The following is a 25,837-nucleotide window of genomic DNA, read 5'->3' on the forward strand; positions in this document are numbered from 1 at the left end:
GCACTGATGCATCTTTAGTTATCACATGCCAGGTGAGGATTTTATATTTGTGTTTCAGATTCCTTACCGAAAAAAGCATGGACTCTGCATTGGAAGGGCAACAAATGAGGTTCTCTCTGAGTCAAAGTAAGGGAAAGGTAGTTAGTATGCCAGCACATCACTGAATAACAACTGACAAAATGCACTGAACTACAGAACTGTCTGATGTATAGAGGATTTCATTCTAATAAAGCAATATAATTACAAAATTTCTCCCCTGTCTAACTTTTTAGTAGTGACTAGACCCATGACTCAGGTGGCTGTCAGTTATCTTACCTGGCAGAGCATACGGCATTTCAAAAACCAACTCATCTTAATAGGTTTTCAAGTAAGTGTTGAATAAAAAGGCACAGGCGAAATATTTTCATATTATTCAAATAGCTTTTTCTTGGTAGAGTGTTTCTATAAACACACAGTTTACAATGTTACAAAACAATTTTCCAGTATTTTTTAATCCCTGTGAAAGTTCACTGGGTTTATACCTCAGGAGTTCAAATGTAATTCCTGCACTTTCCACAAAATATAAGCAGGCATCACTGATGTCAAAATCCTTTTTCTCTGTGCTATTGTGCTGTAAGGCCTTGAAAAGAGCTGAAGGAACAAAGAAGCTTTGCCTCTCCTCTTGTCCTTCACTTTGCTGGGCACAACATTTTTTTTTCTACCTGCAGATTTTTTTTTTCTTTCCCAGTGAAGAAAAGGGTGAAAAACTTTCTGAAATAGTTTGGGGGGGTGGGGGAGGAGGGGAGAGGGAATTATTTTAAAGCATGTAAACACTTAATGTTGTCTCAGTTTGGCATTAATTCGCTTATTCATGGAGGTTTAGGCCCCTCACTTCTCTGCAGGAGGTACCAGACAGACAACCTTTCAGAGAAAGAGGGGAGGTTCAACAGGGATCCCAAGATACAGAACAGGAGGGATGGCATTTGCAACGGTTGTTTAAGCAAATACAGTTTAACACTCAAGCTATCCAAATCAAAATGTAAAATGTTTTAAGCTAAAACATAATTATGCATTTTGTTCTTTTTTTTTTGATGGAAAATGGCTATAATTTTCTTGGTGTGTGGAAAGGTTAATGGTTTTGGTGGAAAATTTTCCTTTGTGGAAAGTGTGTTTGGTAGTAAAAATATCCGCCTCCCCCTCAAGCAGTGCTAATACATAGCTCTGGAGATAACGAGAGCTGTATGGACATGGACAGAACTGAACGATAAGCACACATTTGCAAAGAATCGCAGCTCAGGAGAGGCTTTGCCATATTAACTACATGAGAGGTTTTATTGCCTCTTTCTCAAAATTATTCAAAATGCATAAGTGGACTTGGAAAGCAAATAATCATGGAATTACACAAACTATTAAATATGCAGGAAACTTCAATTCCTAGTTAAAAATAAAACATATCAAAATAACATTCTGGTTTACAATTCACAGAAATATCTGTAATGTCTACTATGCTTAAATTTGGTATTCAACTGAATGTTGACTTACCACTTAAATTACATTGATGAGGGAATTTAAAAAATGCAAACTGAAGTTTCATCTGACAAAAAAATTCACAGGCAATTAATTTGTAAGCAATATATCTATATTTGATTTGTTGAGATTTCATTCTGCAGCAGAAGGGTAAGTGCAAGTGCAATGAATGAGTATTGGAAGAAAATAAAGGGGAACAGTTTTTCTCCTTATGAAAAAGGAGTAACATCACTTTTTAAAAACAATCTTTCATCAAAATATTCTTTTTAAGATTAAAGGGCTAAGATTTGCAAAATTCTGTCCAAAGACTACATAATAAAAATACGTAACTTCCATTTAAAGATACTATTTTGAATGAAAACATTGTGTATTTTAAAGCAGCCACTTGGCTAAATCATTTTATAAGCTGTTTTAATTAAATTCCATATATTCTATTATGCAATGCTATTAAAATGGTACATACAAATTCCATGTCGTCCCCCCCCCAAAAAGAATGGGTAATTTCATATGGCACATTTCCCCCTTTTTATGATATCTATCTCCCTCTCACAGGAAATAAGAAATTAATTTGCTTTTTTCACTCAATCATTTGAGAAATTAGGTAATAGATGTTTACAAGCTTTTAAAATTATCTCTTAACCCAGTATTCAATAGTTATCACATGATATTGCTTCTGTTTGCTGAACGAATAATCTAAACTGTATAAATAAAAATAACATCTGAAAAAAATCCCTGAGGCTTGATTCTCCAGGAAGAATTTGAATAACATGAGACAATCATAGACAGCAGGCTACACATTTTTTCCTTTTGCAAGAACTTCCAGTCTAACTTCGTAAGTGGGTTCTATGTTAAAATAATAATAAAAGACATTAAGTTACAGATTAATGGGAAAGGAATGAGAAGAATTGTATAGCTTATATTTATTAATAGCTATTTAATAGATTTTCGATTCAATTTTCTCTTGTCACATTTATTCTGTGAACCTGGTATTTTTCTCTTCTTTAACTCCTTAACGTGTCTCCAGCTGCAAGCATTACTCCCGACACACAGTGGTGTAAATGAGGTAAACACGGTATTCCTGCTAACAGAAGATGGGGAACCCCTGTTTTTGGCCCAGACATTGTCTGACTGTGGGAGTCTGGGCAGGGCATGTAAATACTGCAGGATACCGTTATATGCATCTTTTCCATCTCAGACTGCAAACGGTGCTATTTAATGAACCTGTCAGCTGGGTGATATAAGGTCTCCAAAGTTGTTATCTCCTCTCTGCAGTCGTCGTCAGTCCTACAATGCATCCACCAACTGTTTGTGTGCCTCGATTCACAGTTACAGAACCAAACAATAATATACTGGGTCTGCCGCTCTGTATTAGCTGTGCTGATGCCTCTAGCCTGCAGCTTCAGCTACTGGCAGCTAGAGTGGAGTGGAGAACATATTCACCGATCAGCTCTCTTCTACAGCGAGGGAATCCTACCTCGCTAACGAGTATTCCTCATTACTGCAAGGCCCTCATGTTGTGCAAACACAGCATGGGTCTAAGCTTTCACCTACTGCCCTTGATTGAGGACTTGAATGGTTTTTAGATTACCAGAGGACAGAAAGGAAAGAAAAGTCAAAAACACCTTCCCAAGCTTTAAAGAATCCTGGATAAATATTCCTAAAGTTTTTAAGCTCGACTTCTATTCAGTCTTGCCCAACATTTAAAAGCATTATCTTCAGTAGCTGCTACTATGTGTTTGCTATTTGCAGTGCTCATTCTCTTCCATATGACAACAGTTTTTTCATCTGTATAGAGTCGACTCATTGATTCTGTCCTAACATTAAAAATAATCTCTTTAGGCTCCTGCTTCATACTCAGTAGAGGGCTGCAGATGGTTTCCATGCACGTGGCCAAAGGGGACTCTCGTCCTCCACTGGAAATTCAACCAGGAATCAAGAAACATTGCTGTACCCCTTGCAAGGGTTACTGTACGTCTGGTGTTTGTACAGTTCATCCTTTTAAAATCCTTTTCATCCTAGCTTTGACTGGGATTATTAGGAAAAGAAAGAAAGGGTTTGCATGTTGAAATATCTCCATGTTTCAAATGGGGACAAGACTCAACTCCCCATCCCTTTTTTTGCATATGTTCCTCCAACCTCATTGGAAAAAGGAATGACTTTCTTTTCACAAACACCTCTCATTTATGCGTAGTCCCCCAGCCTACAATGGCAGGTTATTTCATGAGCCAGCTGAACTTTTGATCTGACTGTCGAGGTACCAAAGGACAATCTCTAACCGAATATTTGCTAACCTGAAGTTAGCACTAACCTTAACATTCACTTATAGGATGATTATCTGTGATGATAACCATATATACCAAAAATTAGTATGCACAGATAGTTCTCAAATGACCAGAGATCTGGTTGTGTTCAGAAAAGACACCAAACAGTGAACCTGCCAATCAACCATTTGGTTATCTTATTTCAGTAGGGGCAAAGTAATAAGCTCACCTCTCCATCCCACAGTCACTGAATGGCTGAATTCACTACGAATGCAGAGATATTTCTACAATCTGCTTTCTCACTGCTACTCTCCTTAGCATACAGGTATTTTCACAGAAAAAAGAAACCAAACCAGTTTATAATCAACCATAGATGAAAATAAAAAGTAAGTTTGCTGCTGAATGGTGTGATAGGTTCACTTTTATAGTTCTTTATCATGAGATGGAACTGATTTGTTTAGCCTAAAAGATATCATCTGTTTACTATTTTTCACTAATTACCCCCCAAAGAGTACTATTGCTTGCAAGAATGCTTTAAGCTGTCATTTTACTTACATGCAGTAATTAAACATTTCCTTTCAATTGCCATGAAAAACACAATCTCTTACTATTGTTCTTTTCAATTAGTGTAATTGAGAAATTAATTAAGTTATAGGAAATTTTCTGAATAGGATTTGTTTTCTTTGTCTGTTCTTTATCTTGCACAAATTCTCTTTACTGTTTTAAAAAGGGGAGGGGAGGGAAGGAGCATGAAGACCAGGCTCAGTTCCTCTCTTCACAGAGGCAATGACAGAACTCTGATTTAATGAAACAACTATCAAAGCCCCGAGGCATAAAAGAAAAGCATCTCTTCTCCATGCTACTATAGGTGAAACTGTATCAAGTCCAAGGCAGGATGATTTTCTTTTTTAATGAGAAAGATACTGTACAGATGACAGTTTATTTAAAAATATCAGATATGCTGTAATGGTCTCCTTAAAGTTACCAGTTTCAAAGTGAAATTTAATACCTGTCTAGTCATCTTGTACAATTTTCCTTATCTTTTGAATGCTTTGGATTTCTTTTTTTTCTTTTCAATTTGCCTGTGCCAGTAAAAAAGAATATACATTTAAACAACTGCTTGGAGTGGAGGGAGAGGAGGCAGAAGGGGTTATTCCCCACATGCACTCTGGGTGAAGCTGGGCATGAGGGAGATCAGCTCGTCTCTGCTCAGTCACGCCTTCAGTTCAGTTCTGGGCACAAGCAGCAGTTTGGGCAGCTTAAGGACCTGTGATGGGGACATCTGTCCCTAGGCACTGAACGCATGCTGCAGCTACCTTTGCCGCCGACTCTGAACACAGGGTGAGAAGTGCCAATCCCTATTTTCTTTTGAATGAAATTTTTTTAGAGACAGGTGTTGGGTCTGCCTATCAGAAGCTGTGGTTTCCTGTGGCATGCGCTTCACCTTATCCCATTGATCCTGCAACACAGAAACATTGCATAATGCTAAATTCAGCACGTGCTACAACGCCTTTAGCTAAATGGGCATGCTTAGTTGTTAGCATTTCGCCCACATGAAATCCAGTTATTTCAAGAAGCAATCTGAAGTAGTAATTTAGAAAAGGAATATAGAAAAAGGTATAATTAGGTTGAAATTGTGTTACTTTATATCTATTGTTTAATAGTTGTAATGAAAAGAAAAAAACAAGTTTTATTAGCGCCGTAATTGTTACATCTGCTTGGTGTTGTGCCAACATCTATGCTACTAGCAGCACCAGCACAAGCAAGACAGAAACACTGGCACGACACAGCTGCTGATCCTGGAAATTCTGCCTCCGATAAGACCTAATTATGGCTTGCCAGTGCTTTTTGTTTTAATTAGTGGAAAATGCCAATTCATCAAAAAGAACTTGCTTTTTAAATGGATCCTTTTCAAAGACACTTGCATGGCAATAAGTTTATCAAGCATGGGAAGGTCTGCCCAAAGCTAAAGGGAGAGGCAAAGAGATTCTTCAGTACAAAGATGGTCCAGTTGCTCAGTTATAGGATGTATCGCTTTTCTTGACCTCTGATCGGAGACCTGAAACTGGCCTTCCATTTCACAGTAGTGTCCTAATGATGAAGAAATGGTTCTTCTAGGCTGGGCATCTCCCAGTGTCTTTTCTGCTTTGCCTAATAAGCACGTATCAAGGTAGAGAGAGACATAATGTTCTCTTGTTCTTCATAGGGATAGAAATAGCGATGTAGATAATCACATTTCACCTTGCTTTTCCAATAAAGTATAATCACTTACACAGAGTCACGGTGGTGGGAAACACTGACAAAGACTCATCCCATGCAGATGCTACTAGTGGGAAAGAAAGGTCTGCACAGGGCCATTGGCTGCAATTAATCCACCTCCCTGCAGTCATTTCACATGTAAACACCCGAGTCAGTGTCAGACAGCTGCAGTACTAAGACTTTTTTTAAGAACCGCAGGAGCTTAGAGGAGACCAGAAAACCTCTGCTCTGAGCAGGTAACCTCATTAATACTATTATTACTTTATGATCTATTGTTTAACATATACAGTCTGAAACCTTCTTGTGTATTTTATTTGAGCATACAGCTTGTCACTGCATGATGCAAAGAGCCCTTTCACTTATAAAAGACACTTGGAGATTATGATTTATTTTTTCAGATAATCTAAAACTGTTTGTCAGACTGTTCCAGTCTCCAGCTTCACCTGAATCACTGAAGTTAATACACAATGTCACACAATACTGACAATTCTGAGCCTTCTGCACCACCAGCTGCAACATTCTGACAAACTGCTCCTCTTCTTCATGCTCCCAGCTGTTGTGTTTCATTCATTCTTACAAAATATCTGTAATCTTCTTTTTTTCTTTTTCTCCTTACCTTGTCTTTATCTAGTCTTGAAGTATAAACACTTCAGAGACATCCTTAGGGAAATAAATTTAAGGCACCTCTAGATTCTCTGACAAATGACAGCCATGGCAGTAAAGTAATACTCCAAGCAACCCTTGAAAAGCATCATTATAGACCTGATAGTTCCAGAGGAATGCCTGTGAGTGACAGGATGAATCCTCTTGTATTCTAGAATTATGCAACTTATTCACTAGGTACAGAAAAAACTTTAAAAGTTTTAATAAGACTTCAAGATAATTCTTTAACTAGAATAAAAATGAGAAATAAGAGAGCTGGAGCCTATCAGGGATAGAAAAAGCCAATGGAGCACATTCTCCAAAGAACATATCTTAAGGCAATTTATAGCTTTCTTTGAACAAATAGACTAACAATTCTTGTGATATTTCTGGTTGTGAAGAAATCAATCATCAAAATGCATCAAATCTTACATAAAGAGCAAATCTTATTTTTTATTCTCCAAAAAGACAGACAAAAAGTTCTTAGTAATAGTGGACTACTTCCCACATCTCTATGGAGATTTAACTCTCAAACAAATGATGATACTGTATTTCTGTGTTGATCACTTCTGCAGAAACACTCAGGGACAGTGTTTTATTCAATATAGCTGGGTTCATCCAAAGGTAAAGTCACAAAGCTGTAACTGCTAAAGAGAAATAATGGAACTTCTGCCAAATAATACCTTTATTTTCTTCTTTTCCTTCTTCCATAACAAGAAGGAGAAATATAGAGAGCTTTGGAGAAGTGGGCAAAACATATATGAGAGGCTATGAAAAAACGTGAAAGCAGTGAAAGGCTAGCAAAAGGTTCTTAAAAAATTTTACAAAAAATTCTAAATTAGAAAGACCTAAGGATTCCTTACATTTTCTTTGACTTAACAGAAATCAGATTTATAAAATATGTATCTATTTCTTCCCATCTTAAGAATTTTAAGGAGCACTTTGTTCAGCATCTGAAATTTTAGCAAAATCTACCTTAGTTATAGAGTAGGAGTAAAGTATAAGTAAAGTATAAAGTATAAAGTAAAGTATAAGTATAAAGTATAGAGTAAAGGAGCCTTTGTTTCCATGGCAAGAGAAGCAATTTGCATTATAGTACCACTGGCTGTGAGTAAGATAGCCTCCGATGGCTATTGTTTCACATGTGCAATTGATAATCTAAGTCCACTTTTATTCTGAACTGGTACTCTAAACACTATTACCAGCACTGACAATGGCATCCCATCAAAAGGCTGAAGTGCAGGACCCCTGGTGAAACTGACCTGGCACCTGCATAGCCCTGTTGAGGAGGGTCCTTCCAGGTGGGCAATGAAAAGTGTTCGGGTTTGTTTAAAAGAACTTTTGTTTTGTTTTGTTTTGAGAGGGGCTTGTTTTTTAAGCATGCGATAGATTAATAAAAGATCACCAGGCCCCTTTTCAGTCTTCAAGAGATCTGTATCTAGACCACAAAGTTTTGTGCGATGGCCATGAAATTGTAGGGAAACCTTCCCAAGAGAACAGTACTGCATCCCCTATAGAGAAAGCAACACACGGGCTATGTGAAAAACACAGGCGACAAGCTGCTAAGGCAAGGAAAGGCTTTTAATTTATATTTTGTTTCTCAACTGAACATGAAAACAGAGCCGGGAGAATTTTAAATGTCTTCACAACAATTCAATATATTTTAAAGCTACATAGACAGTGAAACACCATTTTGAATAGTTATAATCAAACGTAGCACATAGGCTCTATGATGTTAATTTCTGAGAACTACCGAAACAGAATATTGCTTCGACTACAACTTGTGTTACAAAAGAACCCCGCTATAAATAATAACTACCTGTGGTAATCTAATGATTGTAAGGGCTAAAGGAGCAGCCACGTCAAGTATAAGCTGGTGTTTCCTTCTGTTTTTCATGTCTGATGCTGACATTTTCTCAAATAGATGGCCAGCACAGAAGCCCTCTCTGTCACCCAGGGGAAGTATGTGAGAAGTTGCATATAATGTAAATTACAAAGTTAAACTCTGTTTTGAGCCATTTTTTGCCTATAGCCCTGATGTGACATAGAAACCCAGGCGACCCCACTGAGGAATCGCCTTCAGCCGCTGCGGATAGACACAGCTCATTTTCTCAGCCTGCCACAGGATTGTTCCCAACTCTGTTCATAACTGTACTGCAAATTTAAATGTCACATGCAATGGGGCATACACTTAACATTAATGGATATGCCACAGTACAATGGCTTCATTATTCACTTTTTTCTCCTTTTTTCTGCTTTGTCACATTATTCTATGTAATTACACCGTTGCAGCCTCCCTCAGGAAGCTCTCAATTCATTGGCATAAGTGGCATAGCATCCTTCAGAAAATGAAACCTTTCTTTTCCTGACATGGCAAGACTGGTGGAAGGTTTATATGAGAGTCCTGTCTTCTCTAAACCCCACAAAACAGACAGTTTCTGTGGAGGCTTTTGAGGAAAAAGAGGACAGACGTTCTCTGCCAGATGCAGAGACTGCCTTGGACACGGGTGTAGCGATTTGGGGGGCAGATTGATAGATTGAGAAACTATGAAAGAAAATAAAGCTGAGGTAAAAACAAGGAAGAGTTAAGGTTTATGTCTGTCTCAAGTAATTTCTGGCTTTGGCACTGTTTTGCAAGGTTACTGTTCTTTGCTATTTTCCCCAAATCATGAACTCTACAGAGGAAGAGCCAGTTTCTTAAATATTTTGGAAACAGAAATTTAAAACACGATCTTTCAGCAATAAAGAATCATATTTTCATTTACTGAGTTACATATACTAGTGGTTTTATTGTTCCATTGCTCTTCAGTCAGTCACTGATTTTTATAGTTTTGCTTTAAAATCAATGGCCCAAAATAGTCCATTAGAGTTTTTAATCTCTTTTCCCTTTTTATAGTAGTTCATTTACTCCCTTCCAGATATTTTTCCTAGCAAAACTGTTTAAACAGTAAATACTGTTGTCTGCCTTACAGGTGCACCTGATGGAGCAGGGATTCTCAGCTGCTATACTGTTTCTGCCCATGCAACCCAAAACCTCGCGGCTGGCTGACTGGGTGATGTGAGATGGTGTCCAGGTAATTATTACCCTTCATCATTCTCAATTTTGGTCTTGTCTGTTATTTTATTTGCACTGTCCACTTATAGAAGCTGCTGATGTTCAAAGTAAGTGGGGGAAATACAGGTGGAAATAAGAGGCTCATCTCTATCCCTTTGCCCAAAAATCAGAGGGCACGCCAAACCATTTCTGAATTTCTTCCAAATAAGGTCATGTACTGCCCCATGGGAGGCTCTTCTCAGCAGATGAATTCAAGGGCCGTCAACAAATCCCCTATTATAAGCTCCTATGTCTATCACAGTCTTCCCTAAAACGAGCTGACAGCCTCTCCCCTGGTGCAGTCCCAGTTCTTTCCCCTCTTCATCCCTCCCCACCTCCCACTTCACATATCCTTTGGCTCCTGCTACTTTCAGCTGCTTTTTTCCTTGCAGGCATACCATAGGAAAAAGTCAGACATGCCTTTCCACTACCTCTGTTACACAGATCAGTCATCTTTTGGGGTTCTCTGCCTCAGTTTTCCTTTGCGTTAGTCTTTCGGGCTGCCTCTGGTGTCGGTGCTACTCCTGGCTGAGGTGAGGCTATGTCCATCTTCTGATGCTGCCTGATGCTGCCCAAACAAGGGCTTGACAAACTCCTGATGCTGTGCAGGAGTGAAGCAGCAACAAAGAGAGCTAGACTCTTCTGCCAGGTGATCGCCCACTCTTCTCACTTGCTTACATTCTCTACAAAGTCAGGGGAAAAGAAAGGCCTATGCAAAAAAAAAAAAAAAGTTCAAAAAGGAAAAAGGATAGGGAGGTATCTTAATTAGGGGAACTAACTCCATTAAACTCTGGTTACCAGCTCCTATCAAATGTCTAATAAGAAACACCCAAAGACTTGCCTTCACTTTTCATTTAAAAATTGCTCAGTGTTTTCTTCAAAACTTTATAAAATTCTTCTTACATTTACATCAAATTCTGCAGTGAAGAAATATGTTCAGCCAGCTCTGCCTGAATATATATAAGCATCCACCACTGCCCATAATAAAAGGCACCTGATGAACAAATATTTTGTCTAGAAGGAGATTGTATAGATGCTTATGTGAAAATAACATTTTCCTAACCGCAAACTGTACAATGTAAACCCATAGCACTGTGCATTTTTATGAAAAGATTTGCTTTCATTATGCTTTTAGTAAATATTTAGTGTTTAGAAAAATGTGTTCTAAAGGTTTTGTTGATCTTTTTTTTTTTTTGGTTGCAGAAATCTGCTGGAAAAGGTAAGTCTAGTGCATTTTATGAAAACAAATGGATATAAAAACATTTTACTTCTATATTAATTACTGAGTCTGTGTTCTAATAGAGGTTTCTTGAATTAGTGTTACAATATTTTTTCAAGGTTAGTAACCACTTGGACAAAACTGTTAATTTAGCATACAATAGAACACAAAGGACTGTTTAAAACATTCTTTGGCAGAGAAAAGGTTTCAGTCCTACTGCTATCCTATGCATTCCAAAGACTTTATAAATCTGTATTACATGTCTGTCTTATACAAATTATTATGTTTTCAAGACAGACATGCTTTAATTACTCAAACCTCAAGAAACAGGGTGAGGTCGGGAGAGAATGATGATTTAAAAATCAAGATAAAAATAATCAATCCTTCTTTCTTCCCTTCTTCCCTAACGAGGTAAAGGAAACAAACGAATCTGCACAGCAAGGAATAATTTCTCATTCATAATATTTTATTAGGTAATATTGAGTGCTATTTCCTTCTACACGTACAGGACACAAGCACAATCATTCTAGTGTAATGGGATAATTCCTACCCATGTATCTATCTGGTGTGAATCACAGTTTTCTCTTGTTAAAAGGTAATGTGTGCTATATTCGAACACAGACTTTGAAAAACAGAAGTTAGCTCCTTGTTGTTTGTTTCCTTTTTCTTTTTTTATTATTTTTAATTTACTGTGTAACCTACCCTATGATAATTACTGTGAAAAGAAAGCAGGTTGTTTGTAAAATCTGGCACTGGTATAACTTCATGTCTTCACAGCTAATTTTATACAGTCATCATGAACATGGTTGAAACTGTAATGGGCTTGCTCTGCAATTTCATATGGAAAACTGTTAGAAACCTAATCCATAATGCAAGACAGCAGAACACTTTATAGGTAAATTATCCACAACACAGCAATAAATCAAAGTAAGTCCCATCTGTCATTTAGAAGCAGTGGGAGTCTATTACAGTTTGGCACAGGTATGATGCAGCCGGGTGGATAGCACTTGGCTTGCACAGTACCTGCTACTGGGAGGAACCAATCACCTTTTAAGAGATACAAGGCAAAAATAACCAACACGATTACCCCAGCAAGATTGACCGTAATGAGAAGCTAAAATACAATAATGAAGTAGCAGGACAAAAGAGGAGAGCAGTCTAGTGAGAACGTTCTGACTGATTTATATTCCTCTCCTAAAGTCTCACCCTCAAACTGAGTGTACTATTCAGTTCTGCTTGAAAAGAAACAAACACGTTTATTTTGTTATCGCTGTATTGTTAAAGGTGAATAACTTCTGATTTTTGATTAGGAGGAGAGGGGGAATAGTTTTTGTCCTTACTTGTTGCGATAGTATCTGTTGTTCTTTCCCATTTCAAAACTTGGGAAGATCAAGGTCAAATTAAATATCACAACTATGTGCAGCAAAAAATCAGGTAATTATAATAAACGCAAATTGATAAAGATGAGCTTGCAGAAAGAGAAAGCAAGTGATGCCAGCAGAGGCCGTATCCTGACACAACAAATATTTCCATGTTCAACTAATAAGTCTCTGCCTGTGCAGTCCACACTGGCTTTAGTGGTTGTATTTACATATTCATTTATATGTCTGAGGGTTGAGTTCACAATGGTCTTAATTATGCATCAAAATATTCAAAAGAATGCCCACAAATAAAAGAATTAACATACCTACAAATTCTTTTATTTGCATGTTCTTTTAAATAACAATATGTACCCTGTGAAACAGAGTATCTGAAAAGTTTTTTCTGAGCTGCAGCCGTATGTTTTTTCTCTTTCAGAATATTTTGTAATTCAGTTATACCAAATATCTTTTAATAACTTGCTCTATTCTAAGAAATCTCAGTGCTTTCTACAAGGATCAGTAAGGTTCACAGAAGACAGGAATACTACATCTACCCATTTAGCAGCCTGTCACCTGATGTTTGCCAAAACAGCATAAGATTATAAGATGATTCAGAAATAATCCAAAACTAAAGGCTTCCAGACCCTTTTCTAACTGTAAGACACCCTGGACTTCCAAATAAAATCACAAAACCAAGAATTATAACTACCAGAAACAATCCACAGATACTAGCTCAGGCAATGACTCTCAGTTATGCCTAAATATTCAGGGAATAATGAATTTCTACCTCACAGTACTATGATGACTATAATGCTTTTGGCACAGTCAATACTCGCTCCTGAAGGTCCAAGACTGTATGAAACTGAGCAACTCTTGTACCTGATCATTCGTAACACACTTCAAAAATTGTTTACTATTTAAAATACTGCACTGTGGCAAAGCTAAATAGGATATGTATCTGTGCAAGCTGATGAGATTTTTATAAAAACTTGCAAAACTGCAAGCTGATAGTCAGTGACAAGATTTTGTGTTATTTGCCTTTTTTTTTTTTTTTTTTTTTTTTGCGAGTAGATGTAACTACAGGATAAGATAAACCATCCCTCACTCTCCAAAATAAGTAATTCCTTTGGGGTGGCATATATACTGTAGCACAACTGCACAGAAAAGATAAGATATATCTGCCAAGTGGCTCACCTCCTCCAGCAATCTGAACATGACCTGTTGCTAAAATTATGCTGTATAAGTGAAAAAGGACTATTGTTAAGTAAAGAAAAGGAGAAAGGAGTTGAGACCAGTCACAGAACATTTTTGTGTTACACTATTTTCAGGCTTTCTAAAAACCACTAGGAGCATCAGAAAAACAAGAGGTCCATTTTTAAAAAGAATGTGAACACCATGAAAAGCTACTGAACTTAGAAATCAGTATTTCATGAGAAATTTTGCTGATCAGATCAGATCCAGGAATTACATGCTAAAACTCCCGTATTGCAAGTTCAGCTGAGTGTCTAAAATTCAAGTTCTGCAATTTGTATTTTGAACATCTGTCCAGTTTAAGCAAAAAAAGCCAGAACAACTAGATTTTCAAAGATTTTTATGAATGGTATATATAATATGTAGGCAATGAAAACTCTTCTTTATCTGTTTCACTCTGTCTCATCTGATGCTGGACTCCAGCCAGGGCGAGCTGACAAAATATTATATTTACATGTATATGGATATTTATATTGAATTTAATAAAAAAATATACCAAAAGCTGGTACAAGCCTAGTTAAACAGTGATGTGATCCTCAGTTTGCCATAGCTCTTCCTTTCTTTCGCATTTGCATCATGACCAGAATCGCCATTTCCTAGACTCCAGTGGAAATACACAAGCCCCTTATACTTACAGATGAGATAATTACAGATATCTAAGATTTTCCAGAAAAGTCTCCTAGGCACCAAAGCTGTACTAATGAGCATACCAAGAACTTGGTATCTGCCTTGTTCCACCTTCAGTTTAACCACAAAGTGACTGAAACTTAGGAAAACATGGAAGAGCTGCCTCCTATTCCACATAAGAAAATGCATAGGCATCACTGGCTGAATGAGTGGCTACCAAGTCTTGATTTACTCTATGGCAGAGCCCCTTCACCACACCCTAAAATAACTGCTCAGAGAAAGAAGCACAAAGAGGTGGTCCCCCTTCCCAGTTTTCGGAGGAAGGAGCTCAGATGTCTCACTGCACAAGGTGCTCGAGTATGTACCACAGCCTCGTCAAGGGGAAGGGAAATGGAAACACTCTTCGGCCACTGCTGCCCCAAAACTGCCCCCGAGAGCTTGCTGCCTCTTGCAAGTGCATGTCGACTGTCTCCCCATAGACTACATGGACAATTTAGATATCCAGGCTGGAGCTATGAGGGGCAGACTCAAAAAGCTGGTGAAAGGCCTCGTGCTGGAAAACCTAAAGCTGCCCTCCTGCCCTAACCCCATTAATCATTTGTAAACATTTCTTTGGATGCTTAAGAAATGAAAAATGAGCAATCTGTACTTCAAATCCCAATGCTGTCTATGTAAAAATACCCAATGCCAATTAGTAAGTTGCTTTTAAATTATCTTTATATGCAATTATTGCTTTTTCTCTGTGGCAAAGTACGTTTAGGTCCTTTTCTCCCTTTGAACTAGACTGATTTAGCTGAAGATGTGCTAAAAGACCATAAATTAAAAGATAAGATAAAAGCAGAGTATAGGATTAGAAGGAGATGTCCTTTGGGACATCTGAAGTTCATGTCAAGCCCACAATTCTTTCACAGCTTTAATAATGATTTACCATATCTTCCCATGACTGGGATAGCATCCACTATATGGAGATAGTTGTCATTTTTTTCCATTTCCTATTATACGTATATGGTTGAACTAAATGTATTTTATGCCTCTTTACTACTTGCAATTAGTAAAATTTCTTTGACTGTTTTTTCTATTTTTGAAACCTTGTGCAGTTGTTTGAGTTGCTTACCAATAGAGAAAAATCAAAATATACAAAATGATAGCATAATGAAAATGGATCTAATAGTTGTCATTTTATCAAACCAAATTTAAAAATCTTTATGAGCATGAAACAATCTGTATGCTAGTACAAATCTTGCCTCTATTAGTTTGTTGTGACTTCGTTCCTGAATATTTTATGACCATGACAGACTGGAACAGCGGAAATATTAACCTGTCTTCAATCAATATTATTCAATGACATTCACAGCATTTGGTGAACAACTTCCCATTAAAAACTGCCAACATCTAAAGGAAGAAATATTTTACTAATGATCTTTAACTCCTTGCCAAGTGACTGTTCATTTGGCTGCTTTGTTTCACACTAGTTTGTTAACAAGTTCTGCATATGCATTTCTGGTTATTTCAAAAAAACGTTGCCTTTGCAAAGGCAAACACCTTTGAGATGTGGTGACTTCCTAGATTCTAGAAAATGTCAAAGGAGTTATCACTTAAAATATTACTTTTATTTACTACTGCATTCATCTTTGACTTATACCAAAGACGAGAAGGAGAGTGCTAAAATGCCATTGATTGATTGATTTACTCAGTCCTTTTATAAGGTAGAATGATCTGTCAGACTTTCTTGCTGAAAAGAGAATATGGATTGAGTATACCTTGCTTGGACACGTCTTTCTCCTTTGTCAGGTAGTGGCCCTTCACTCATTGATACCAAGATCTGATGTATGTATTCAATCTGAGAGGTATTTTTTCTCTGAGAAGAGTTCCACTCACTTCAGCAGAAAAACATCTGAACTTCCTCAAAGTGACCAGAATGTACCAATGCGTCCTTTTTTGTAGCATTTCTTGGTATATGATTTTATTGTCCACCTTCTACATTTGACAGCTTATAATCACTGTTAATTTCCTCTGATAAATGATGTCTTTGGCCCATAACAGTAAACACGTGGAGCAATATTTGCTTTCTTCCATACTTTGATTTCTCTTAGCATGCAATGCTTGGCACAGGTCAAATTCTTAGCTGGTGCTCTTAGATGGTGTTTGACATATTTTGCTTAATGAAAGCTCTCTTGTCTTTCTGTGTTTATTCCTTCCATTTTGAATTATGCCTGTTCTAGTTTTGCATACCCCGAGCTTTGGGAGGATCTGACTGAGGAAGATGCGGTGATTTCAGCAAATATGTCACTTCTAGCTGCTTTCAGTGTGAGAAGGACCAGAACTTTCCTTCCATTAGTTGCATTCCACAGATACATTTATGAAATATTATTTTAGCTACAGCAGAAAAAACAGTCAGGAAAAAAAAAAGAGGAATAAGATTTTGGTATGATGTTACTCAGGGAAGAACCAAAGAACAACCTCTTTCTTAATCTCCGCTACCATTCTATGTTGCCTAGCAATTCATGTTAATTACATTATTTTCTGTAAGTCTTATAAAGAAAACAATGGAGCCAAGAAATACACGTTCCTATATGTGTAAGACTAAAAAAAGAATTTGATCCTAGCATTTAAGCCCAAAAAACTTAAAAAAAGTCACAGCCTCCTGATTTTTCCAATTTTTTAATTCCAGGAGAAAAAAAAGCAATGCACGAGGCAAAAATAGATATTGCAGTATATATATTAAAACTCTGAAACCTGTGGCTGGAGATTTGATTTACCTTTTTCTCAAGTCTCAGTTAAGTGAAATATAAGCTATTTTTATCTGTCAATAATTTAGAAAATATGCTGACAAAACGGGTAGCACAAACTGGTCTTTGAAATACCCATTTATCTAGTTTGCAGAATAAAGAAAAATACACAATATTCATTAGCAGTATATAGTAATGGCTTATAAGTCTTAGCCTATAATCAAAGATTTATTTCAAAATATATGATTAAACTATGATAAAGCAATGGGCAAGAATATACAAATATGTCAGGGTAGTTGTTATAGCTGATAATATACATGTGATTTCAGGGTCTCAGAAGTCAGTAGAAAAAAATTCTTTAACTGAGGCATCCTTTAGCTCTAGCCCATAAATAACTGGCATAAAAATTGCTTTAGAAAAAGAGAAACATTTTTCTAAAGCATAGAAACATGCAATTTCTGGCTCATTTCTTTCACTCCTGATCATCAATGCCATGCTATACTTTTGCCTCTGATGTCAGGAAACAAATAAGAAGTAAAAACAAAGAGAAGAATGAAAATGTTGAGAACTGCAGGAACTGAAAAATGCCAGACATTTCTATGCTAATGTTTAATAAAGTGTGTGCATAAAAAAAAAAGAAAGAAAAAAAAAGCTTTGTTTGCTGTTATGTGAAAACATGAGAAATGCAATACTACTTGACTGCTGGTGGGTTTTAATTTACACCAAAAACTCAAATAATACTGGCTTTACTCAATACAGTTTAAAATATATGAATATCTTTACACATGCACTATATTTCCGATGCTCAAAACTTTCTGATATCATGCTGCAGCCAGCAAGGTCTGAGGGTAACAATTAAAATGAGGTTTCAGGTGGATGGTGACATTTCTGCTGATTTCATATGTCTGTGTATGTGTGTGTATATATGTTGAGCCCAACCTCTGATGAAACTGCAGTTATACTAGGTTTAGGGTTTCCTTCTCTATATCTTCTTTCAGGTCCATGGTTAAGATGTTTCTGCCCCCCAGCTCCCTAGAAGTGTCCCATTTCAATAAAATTCCTTTTCAGCTGGCAGAACAGACCCAACAAGCCAGTTAGTTTGGGTTACATGACCTACCAGGATTAGCCCCGTGTCTTTATACTGAGATGGATTTGGGGGTTTCATATGGTCACCAACAGAGCTCAGATTTTTAGAGGTTTTAATGCTCCTTCATACGCTCCTTCTAAACCTCTCATTCTCACTTACGTTTCAAGGTAACAGTGTATGGGCTTTCTTGCTTGCAAACTTCTGTTTTAAACAGCTGTGAGATTAATGTGTCAGCCACTGGCTAATTTTTCTGTTACTGGATTTATAGCTCATCCCTTACCTCTTCCCATCTCTGATATATTGACCCCGTGGTCTTGTGGTGACTCGAGCTTAATGAAACTGAATGTAAACTCTTTTTCTCCCACACACTCTAATTTCCTCCCTCTTTGCCTACTTGTAAAGAAAACACCCCAATCCTTCCTACTAAAATCTTTTTTTTACTTTTCCCTTCTTCTTGCCCAGCAAACTCAGCCATTCCTCTTCATCTTCAGCAGATGCCGGGGTCACCCTCTCCTCTACTTATTCTCTGCCAGGTTTCTCCCCCAGGCTTGTGTTACATCACACCAGGATTTCTGCCCAGTTTGCCTTTCTGGACTTTCTTATGGACATATGCCAAATACTATCGCTCAGGCTGCGTTTCTTATTTGCTGATGTGAACTCTCTGATTTCACTACTTTGCTCAGCTGACCTTTCTCCTGGCATGCCCTCTCCAGTTCCCCATTTACTATAAAAAACAATTTTGGCTTCTTTTAAGCATGTCAGTAACTCTCCGCATCCTTATTGTCCCTTGCTGAGGTTCATTCTGATCCTTTCTTCCTTATGCCACCATACCTAGCCTCATCTTCTGGTTTCATAGCTTCACCCACAATTGCTCTGACTTTTATTACACAACTGGCAGTGTTAATTAGTACTCATTCCAGAAAGTTCCCACCCTGTACCCATTTATGTCTTTTTAATCCCAATCATACCTACAAGGAATCAAACGTTTTCTTCCTGTTTCATAAAGAACTCTCTTTCTTCCACTAAACTCTCTATACTTTTTTACCCGTCGGTCACCATTCCATTTGTCCTTGGAGAGGACCTAACAGGTCACGGATTAGCATGTAAACAATACCATTATAAAGCAAACTAAGACCTCTTCTGAGCACTTCTCTGAGGTAGTTCCAAACAAAACCAATTGTTTGGTCTGGTCCTCATTTAAAGGTCATTCTTTTGACATGTTCAAGTTATCCCTAAACTGCAATCCAGAGGAATGACAGGAAATTGTATAGACATGTCCAAGCCACTGAGATCAAGGCCCTTGTTCAGGCTACCTAGATCAAGTACCTACACAGTGTAGCACAGGGGTGCAAAGCACAGTCTGAACCAGGGGATGGAGTTTTCACAGAAAATTTTACAGAGTTTAAAGCAAGTTTCACATCCAAGATTTCATTCAATGCATGTGACACGCAGAACTGTCTGCTCCCTAAGAAAAGTGCGTTAATATAGGAATATGTTGAGCCCGTGGCGCATTCTGAATTCCTTTGTGTTCAATGAAATCTGCCACAGGAATCAGATGCTACTAGATTATTTCATGTAAACTCATATGGTCTTTTCCACAGTTAAAACGTCCCATTAATCTATTTCAAGGAGTTACATTAAAATGAGTTACCTTTTCTTGATATTGTCGCCGTGAGGAATCCAGAGACTGAATGAGGGCAGTGGCGTGACCAACAAACATGGCATAACAAGTTGCCCCCACGATCATACTCAACATGGTTATCCAGAGGTCAGACATGCTGACAGGGGCGCGGGCTCCATAACCAATGCAGAGCATATGGCTCATGGCTTTGAAGAGTGCATATGAGTACTGCTTTCCCCAGGAATCGTTCTGCAAGAAAAGAGACAAGTGACTGAGCCAGCAAGCAGCTGAAGGGAAAAATACCTTTGTACCCGTATAATGGGATCATAGATTACTGGCTCTGAAAGAGCAGTCTGGTAACGTATCCTCTGTGCATACTCCTTCTAAATTAATTGTTAGATAAAGCATCGGAGATTGTCCCATATAATACTTAGCACAATGAGATGAAATAAAATTGACTATTTTTAATACAGGGCTGTATTCTTAAACATGGGTGTTAACCTAAATACAAGGAGACTAAAGGTCAATTTTATTTTACAGTCCATGGCAGATGGATTAGAAAGAGCTGAGCATGCAGACTTGCCAAGTGCAAGAAGGCAGTATTTTGTTTTAATATGCATGAACATACTCCTGTGGCCCCATTTCTTTCTTTTCACAGTTGTCCATTTTAATACACAACCACATTTCATCTTACCAGCTGTTTTACTTTCCAAGGCCAGAAAAAAAAGATATTTGTTGTAATGTCTGCTTATCCTGTTTTTTCTTGTAATATTGTGTTTATACCAGAAGCATCCCAATTGAAAAGAAGTCTGTTTATTCCGCAATCATAGCAAACCTATGTTCATAGCCACGGTCTGTGAAACACAGGTCAAAAGAAAACATGAATACCTGGGTCCTGCATTTCTGATGTGTAGCTTTCCCTTCCCATTCTCTCTGGGAGATTAGAGGACCCGACAGCTCACTCACAAGCTTTTAAAATTGCAAAGGTGTTGTCAGCATCCTCCCTTTAGCTTTACATAGAGACAGTCAAAGGGGCTGCTCCTGAGAAAAGCAGACACTTTAATACATTCCAAAAAGCCCTGGGACTCCTTGTCAGATTTTTCTATTTTCCTTGCCAAAAGAATGAAACAAGAACAGTTTTATAGCTGTTGATCATCTAGCGCCCAAGAAAACAATTTGTGCTTGGAGGCACACAGCATACATGAGAAAACACAGTATTTACCACAAAGAACTGAGAATAATTTCAGACATGAAGAAGTGAAGAAGGAGGAACTGGGATGACATTAGTAAGATTAGGCAGTTATCCAGTATAGTGTCTAATATACAGGACCAAAAATAATAATCCTGTTAACATAAACAAATCTCCAAATCAGCAGTAGCATTTATGTATAAAATTTACATATGAAATATCAATATTTGTGTCTCTCTTCCACCCGTACAAGCTTTGCTCAAATGCTCTTGTTTCTCAGAGCTTCAGGCTTGCTCTCTTGCCATTTAAATGCCAACATTATAACTACTCTTGTGCTTTTCATCTATTAAAATACTTTTTCTAGCCCCCCTATTAGCTAAAATAACTGGTAACAGGAAAGAAGCTAACAATTCTTGGATTGCAGATGACAAAGTTACTATTTATACACTTATATAATAACTTACAAATTAATGGTTCCTCTGTATTTACACTTGTTTCACTTTCTAAGTTAAAGCTTTTCAGATTTGTGAGCTGTTCCTCTCTTCACAAGTGAAAATTTCCCATTGTAAATACTGCTAAGGAATAGGTTTTCAATGTCTGTACTTAAAAAAAAAAAAAAAAGAAAAAAAGAGAACTATCTTAAGACTCCTGGGAATCAGAGGGGTTTCACTGAGTAATGCGGAAAGTTTCCTTCTGTTTTGGGGCTTTAAAAAATACTTTAAAAATGAAAGAACTGCAGAAGCTTCCCTGAAAAATACCCAGTTCAGGATTCAAAAACCCTGCTGGAGAGCACACAAACTCCTTGCCATCTGGGTCAGTGCAGGTACTTTAATGCAAGCTCCCTGTCTCTCAGGAAAGCAGCTTACAGCAATCAAGGCACTGTCTACTTTGAAGGACTTTCCTTGCAGCTGGTATCAATCTCCTTTGGGTGGAAATATTTAATAAGGGAATTGTTAGAGACCCATACCAAATTCTTTAGCAGTTGCAGCTTTATATAGACTACATTGGCAAAAGCAATAAACAGCTTGCTGGAAAAAATGTATCTGTTTTTTAAGGCTACAAGTAGCATTATTAAAGCCACAGTATTCAAGAGATTGTAAGATCAAAATCTCAGTTCTTGAGGGGCTCCATACAGTAGATCTTGCTCCTAAATTGTAATTTTTAGCATAACTATTATAAATATTAAATAAAAATAAAAGCTGATCTTGATCTTGTCTATGAATCTTTTCTATCATATCCTTAGTGTGATAATTTTCAATTAAAATTCTTTCAGTAAAATGGTATTTTTACATCAAAGTCTTTGAGTTAACCCAAACACTGGTTTATTTTATTTCATGACTGAGATCCTATCCAAGTATGTGAATTATAGTTTTAAGTAAATTACCATTGTCTTTAAGAAAGACTAAGAAAATGGAAGTGAGGAGAAGCAAGAAGAAACAAAATACAAGGAGGGCTTTCTAGTAAGTATGTAACAGGGTGAGTGAAAAATAATTTAAACGCTACTTGAGAAGTAGTACCATGAGGGAGAGAAATAACCAAAAATGTACAACAAAATAAACAAAGATATGTTTAACCACTTATCTACCTTTATATATAAGCCAAAGTAGGATCCAACACCTCAAACAGTCACGACTGCATCTGAATCCAGACTGGAGGTCAAGGCCATCTCAAATGGCCGTTTTGTTATACAAACAGCATGAGATATTATTACGTAGCTTGTTATAGACCTTGTTACAGGCTAGGCACATTTCAGACATTTGTGAATGGATGGTCCTGAGGAGCTGGTCCTCAGATGGGTAGAAAGGGTTTAGCAGAAGAAGAAAAAGACGTGGTGAAAAAGCCTGACAAAACATTTGAATTCAACTTGGATTTGTCTGAGGATTTTGTTGCTGAAAATACTTGCCAATGCTTTTTTGTTTGTTTCTTTTCCCTAATAATCAATCAGTTCTTGTAGAATCAGTTGCAACCATTGGTCTTTTTAGCTTCTATGGGGATTTTTTTTAAGATTATGCTGAACAAATACCATTGTGGAGGGTACAAATTTCAGTACAGTTACCTGTGTTGTTCAATGATTTATCCCAAATATAGAAACCACTTAAAAATAACACTGGTTCTAATGTCAATCCTATAAATCATGTATGCTACTACCAACATTACTAGATGAAATAATAATAATTATTATTTTATTATTTTTCTACTTGTGTTGTATAACCTAAGGGTTTGGCAGGAGCAGCTCTAACTTTGTTAGTTCTTTGTTTCAAGAATTTGGAATTTTCCACAGCCCCATTCCAACATGCTGCTCTTTGCTGCACAGAAGTGAGGAGTGGCCATTCCTCTGCTACCAGCCTACAGAGATTTTTTTTTTAATAAGAAGCATTTTTGCACTTGCATCATAAGGAGATTTTTACATAACAGATTCACAGATAATATCCCTGAGTTAACTAAAGCCTATCCTATGAAATAAAGAATCCTGTGTTTACATAGTCAGTTCTTCTTTAATATAATTGTAAAATATTAATATTTATATAAATACATGTTAAATGCTTCCCTAAATGGTCATATTCTGTTTTTAATGTATACATTTAAAAAACCCAACAACAAAAAAAACCCTCTATGAGCTGAAAAAATCTCCTACCAATCAGTAAAAAAGGGCATTTAATTTCTTAGTCAACAATGGGTTGATCACTGTTTCCAGATTAGCAGTAATCGGTTTGAAATGTTTTACATGAAATGACATTAATTCGGAAAAACTATTAAAGACTGTAATTGTGAGAAATACCAAAGCTGTTTATCCAAGGATTGATTACATAATCTAGCTTGATGACATTAGGAAATCCTCACATATGTGAAAGGAAAGATCACTGATCATTTCCAATTAATTCTGTAAGTATATACATTAACTTGGCGGTTATCCTGAAGGATACATTAATCACAGGGCACTTCTGATTTTTAAAAGTCTGTTTCCAAGCCGCTTCCTTCACTGCAGGATGCTATCCTTTGTCTCATAATTTCACATGAACCTGCTACAAATATCTTTTTGTAATATTAACTTTTCAGCTCATAAGAAATAAATCACAGAAAGGTCACATGGCACCTTCTAAGGGACAACAATAAAAGGCAAATTATTTTTCCCAGTGGATTAAGAAAGGGTTTCTATTTTACTGGAATCTATGGAGGTTTTCACCAGAAGATTTTGTTGTCATCAGGCAAATCAATTCCACTCCATATTGCAGTCATTCCCTCAGGCACAGCTTATATTCCCTCAGCCATACCCTTGCACTGGGATAGAAATTGATTTAGAAATATTGTAACAAGCAGACTATTGCACAGACAGTAGTGGTTTCCACATTTTTGACTCAGTTCCTTTTTCCTTTCACATCACGGTTGCTGCATGTGTCACACAAATGGTCCTCTCTGTTTGCAAGGGCATGCTTTAAAATCATGGAGCAAAGATTGACTTAGGAATTAAGTGAAATAGTTTCCACAAGGATCTTGAACTCACACTCCTGATTCTCCCTTTCAAAACTGCAGTAGGAGTGGGGAAGTAGCCTGTCCCTACCCCGAAGAGCTTGCCTTCTAATCAGTCACACACATCCATTCATACCCACCACTGCCTTCAGGTTCTTCTGAAAGTAAATGATATCTGAGGGAGGGAAGATGGATACAAATCTTGACAGGATATAGATGGTTTGTATCTATCCTAGTAAATTAAAAACTATCAGAAAGCATTTCCAAGCTCTAGAACTTGGTTGACGTGGGTGTACTGTTAGAAATGCCCCTGGTGTGGCACTGGCCACATAGCACTCTCCCAAGCAAAAGCAGGTCTACTTTGGAGCTGGTGTGTGTGAGGAACCATTCCTTCTAGGCAGCTGGCATGAGCTTGTCCTGTGCTGAAACCCAAACAAGATTAATACTATAGACATAGTAGGTAGCTCCTATCCCAGTCCTACCCCAGTGCCCATCAAAAGTGGGCACTTTTAATTTATGAGCATGGAGGCAGCTAGACAGTCCAGAAGTGAGCCCTCTGGTTTTAGCATTGTCACAGAAAGTGATTGCACAAAACGAATGTAAAGTTCAGGGTGGGGCTTCAAAGATCAAAGAAAGCACAAAGCATCCTTGCTTGCATGGTAGCACATACTGTAATGCAGTAGTGGCCCCAAGGAAACATCTGCCTAAAATCTGGAGGACTTGAGCCACTGCTGGTCGAAGTTACTGTACAATTTACAGTCTTTTCCAGTGGGAATTCAACTAAACTGTATGTGTCTTATATAACCATAATATGAGTTATTTGTATATATTTATTTGCAAGCCATTATTTCCAACAGTTTCTTAAAGGCTTCTTAAATTTAAGAATTATTTAAAATATGATTTAACTAATCAAAAAGGTGTGCTAAGAAAAGGCTATATTTGCATGTTAATGACATTTCTAATAAGTATGTCAGACAGAACTAGAAAAAAAGACACGTTTCCTACAAAATCCTGCATCATCCAAGTTCCATGGCCAAATCCTCCCAACTGTTACACTTCACTTTCCATAGAAGTTTTATTGTCCTCAAAAGTTTCTCATGCTTTAGATTTTGCATCTACACATCTTCAAATTCTGGCTTTGCTTTCATATTTCAGAATACAAGTTATATCCACTAGCAGCAATTTCCCTGTGTCACTGGTTATACGCACATAACACTGATATGAGACTAGAAGTGGGCTTCTATATGAAATCTGTCATTTCAACAGTAATCCATATATACATTTTGATATAGATATATAGCTTACATACTTGTCCATTAGTCAGTTGCATAATTTACTGCCTCTGGCTTCATACAGTACCTTAGAATGACAGATTAGTTAAAATCTCAGACAGGAAATTACAGCAAAACACCATCTCAGCATTTCAGCTTTCAAAGAAGTTGTTTGAATACCACAAAGAATAACCAAGTTGGCCAATGGGAAAGTTGTGCAATATTTACTGCTTCAAAACTCATGCAATGGAG

At 37.3% G+C, this 25,837-nt stretch overlaps 1 protein-coding gene across 2 annotated transcripts in view; it reads right to left on the minus strand.

Annotated features, from left to right (window-relative positions):
- The window catches only part of HCN1 (hyperpolarization activated cyclic nucleotide gated potassium channel 1), a 215,197-nt gene that overhangs the window by 55,375 nt on the left and 133,985 nt on the right, over positions 1-25,837 (minus strand). Inside the window, exon 4 of one of the 2 annotated variants that reach the window (XM_076362697.1) lies at positions 19,688-19,906. The exons of the other annotated variant lie outside the window; for it this stretch is intronic. Coding sequence (XP_076218812.1) covers positions 19,688-19,906 — 219 coding nt within the window. The remainder of the gene's footprint in view (positions 1-19,687; positions 19,907-25,837) is intronic. 2 annotated transcript variants of the gene reach the window in all.

This window comes from Aptenodytes patagonicus, chromosome Z (assembly GCF_965638725.1).
Source record: "Aptenodytes patagonicus chromosome Z, bAptPat1.pri.cur, whole genome shotgun sequence".
Lineage (NCBI taxonomy): Eukaryota > Metazoa > Chordata > Aves > Sphenisciformes > Spheniscidae > Aptenodytes > Aptenodytes patagonicus.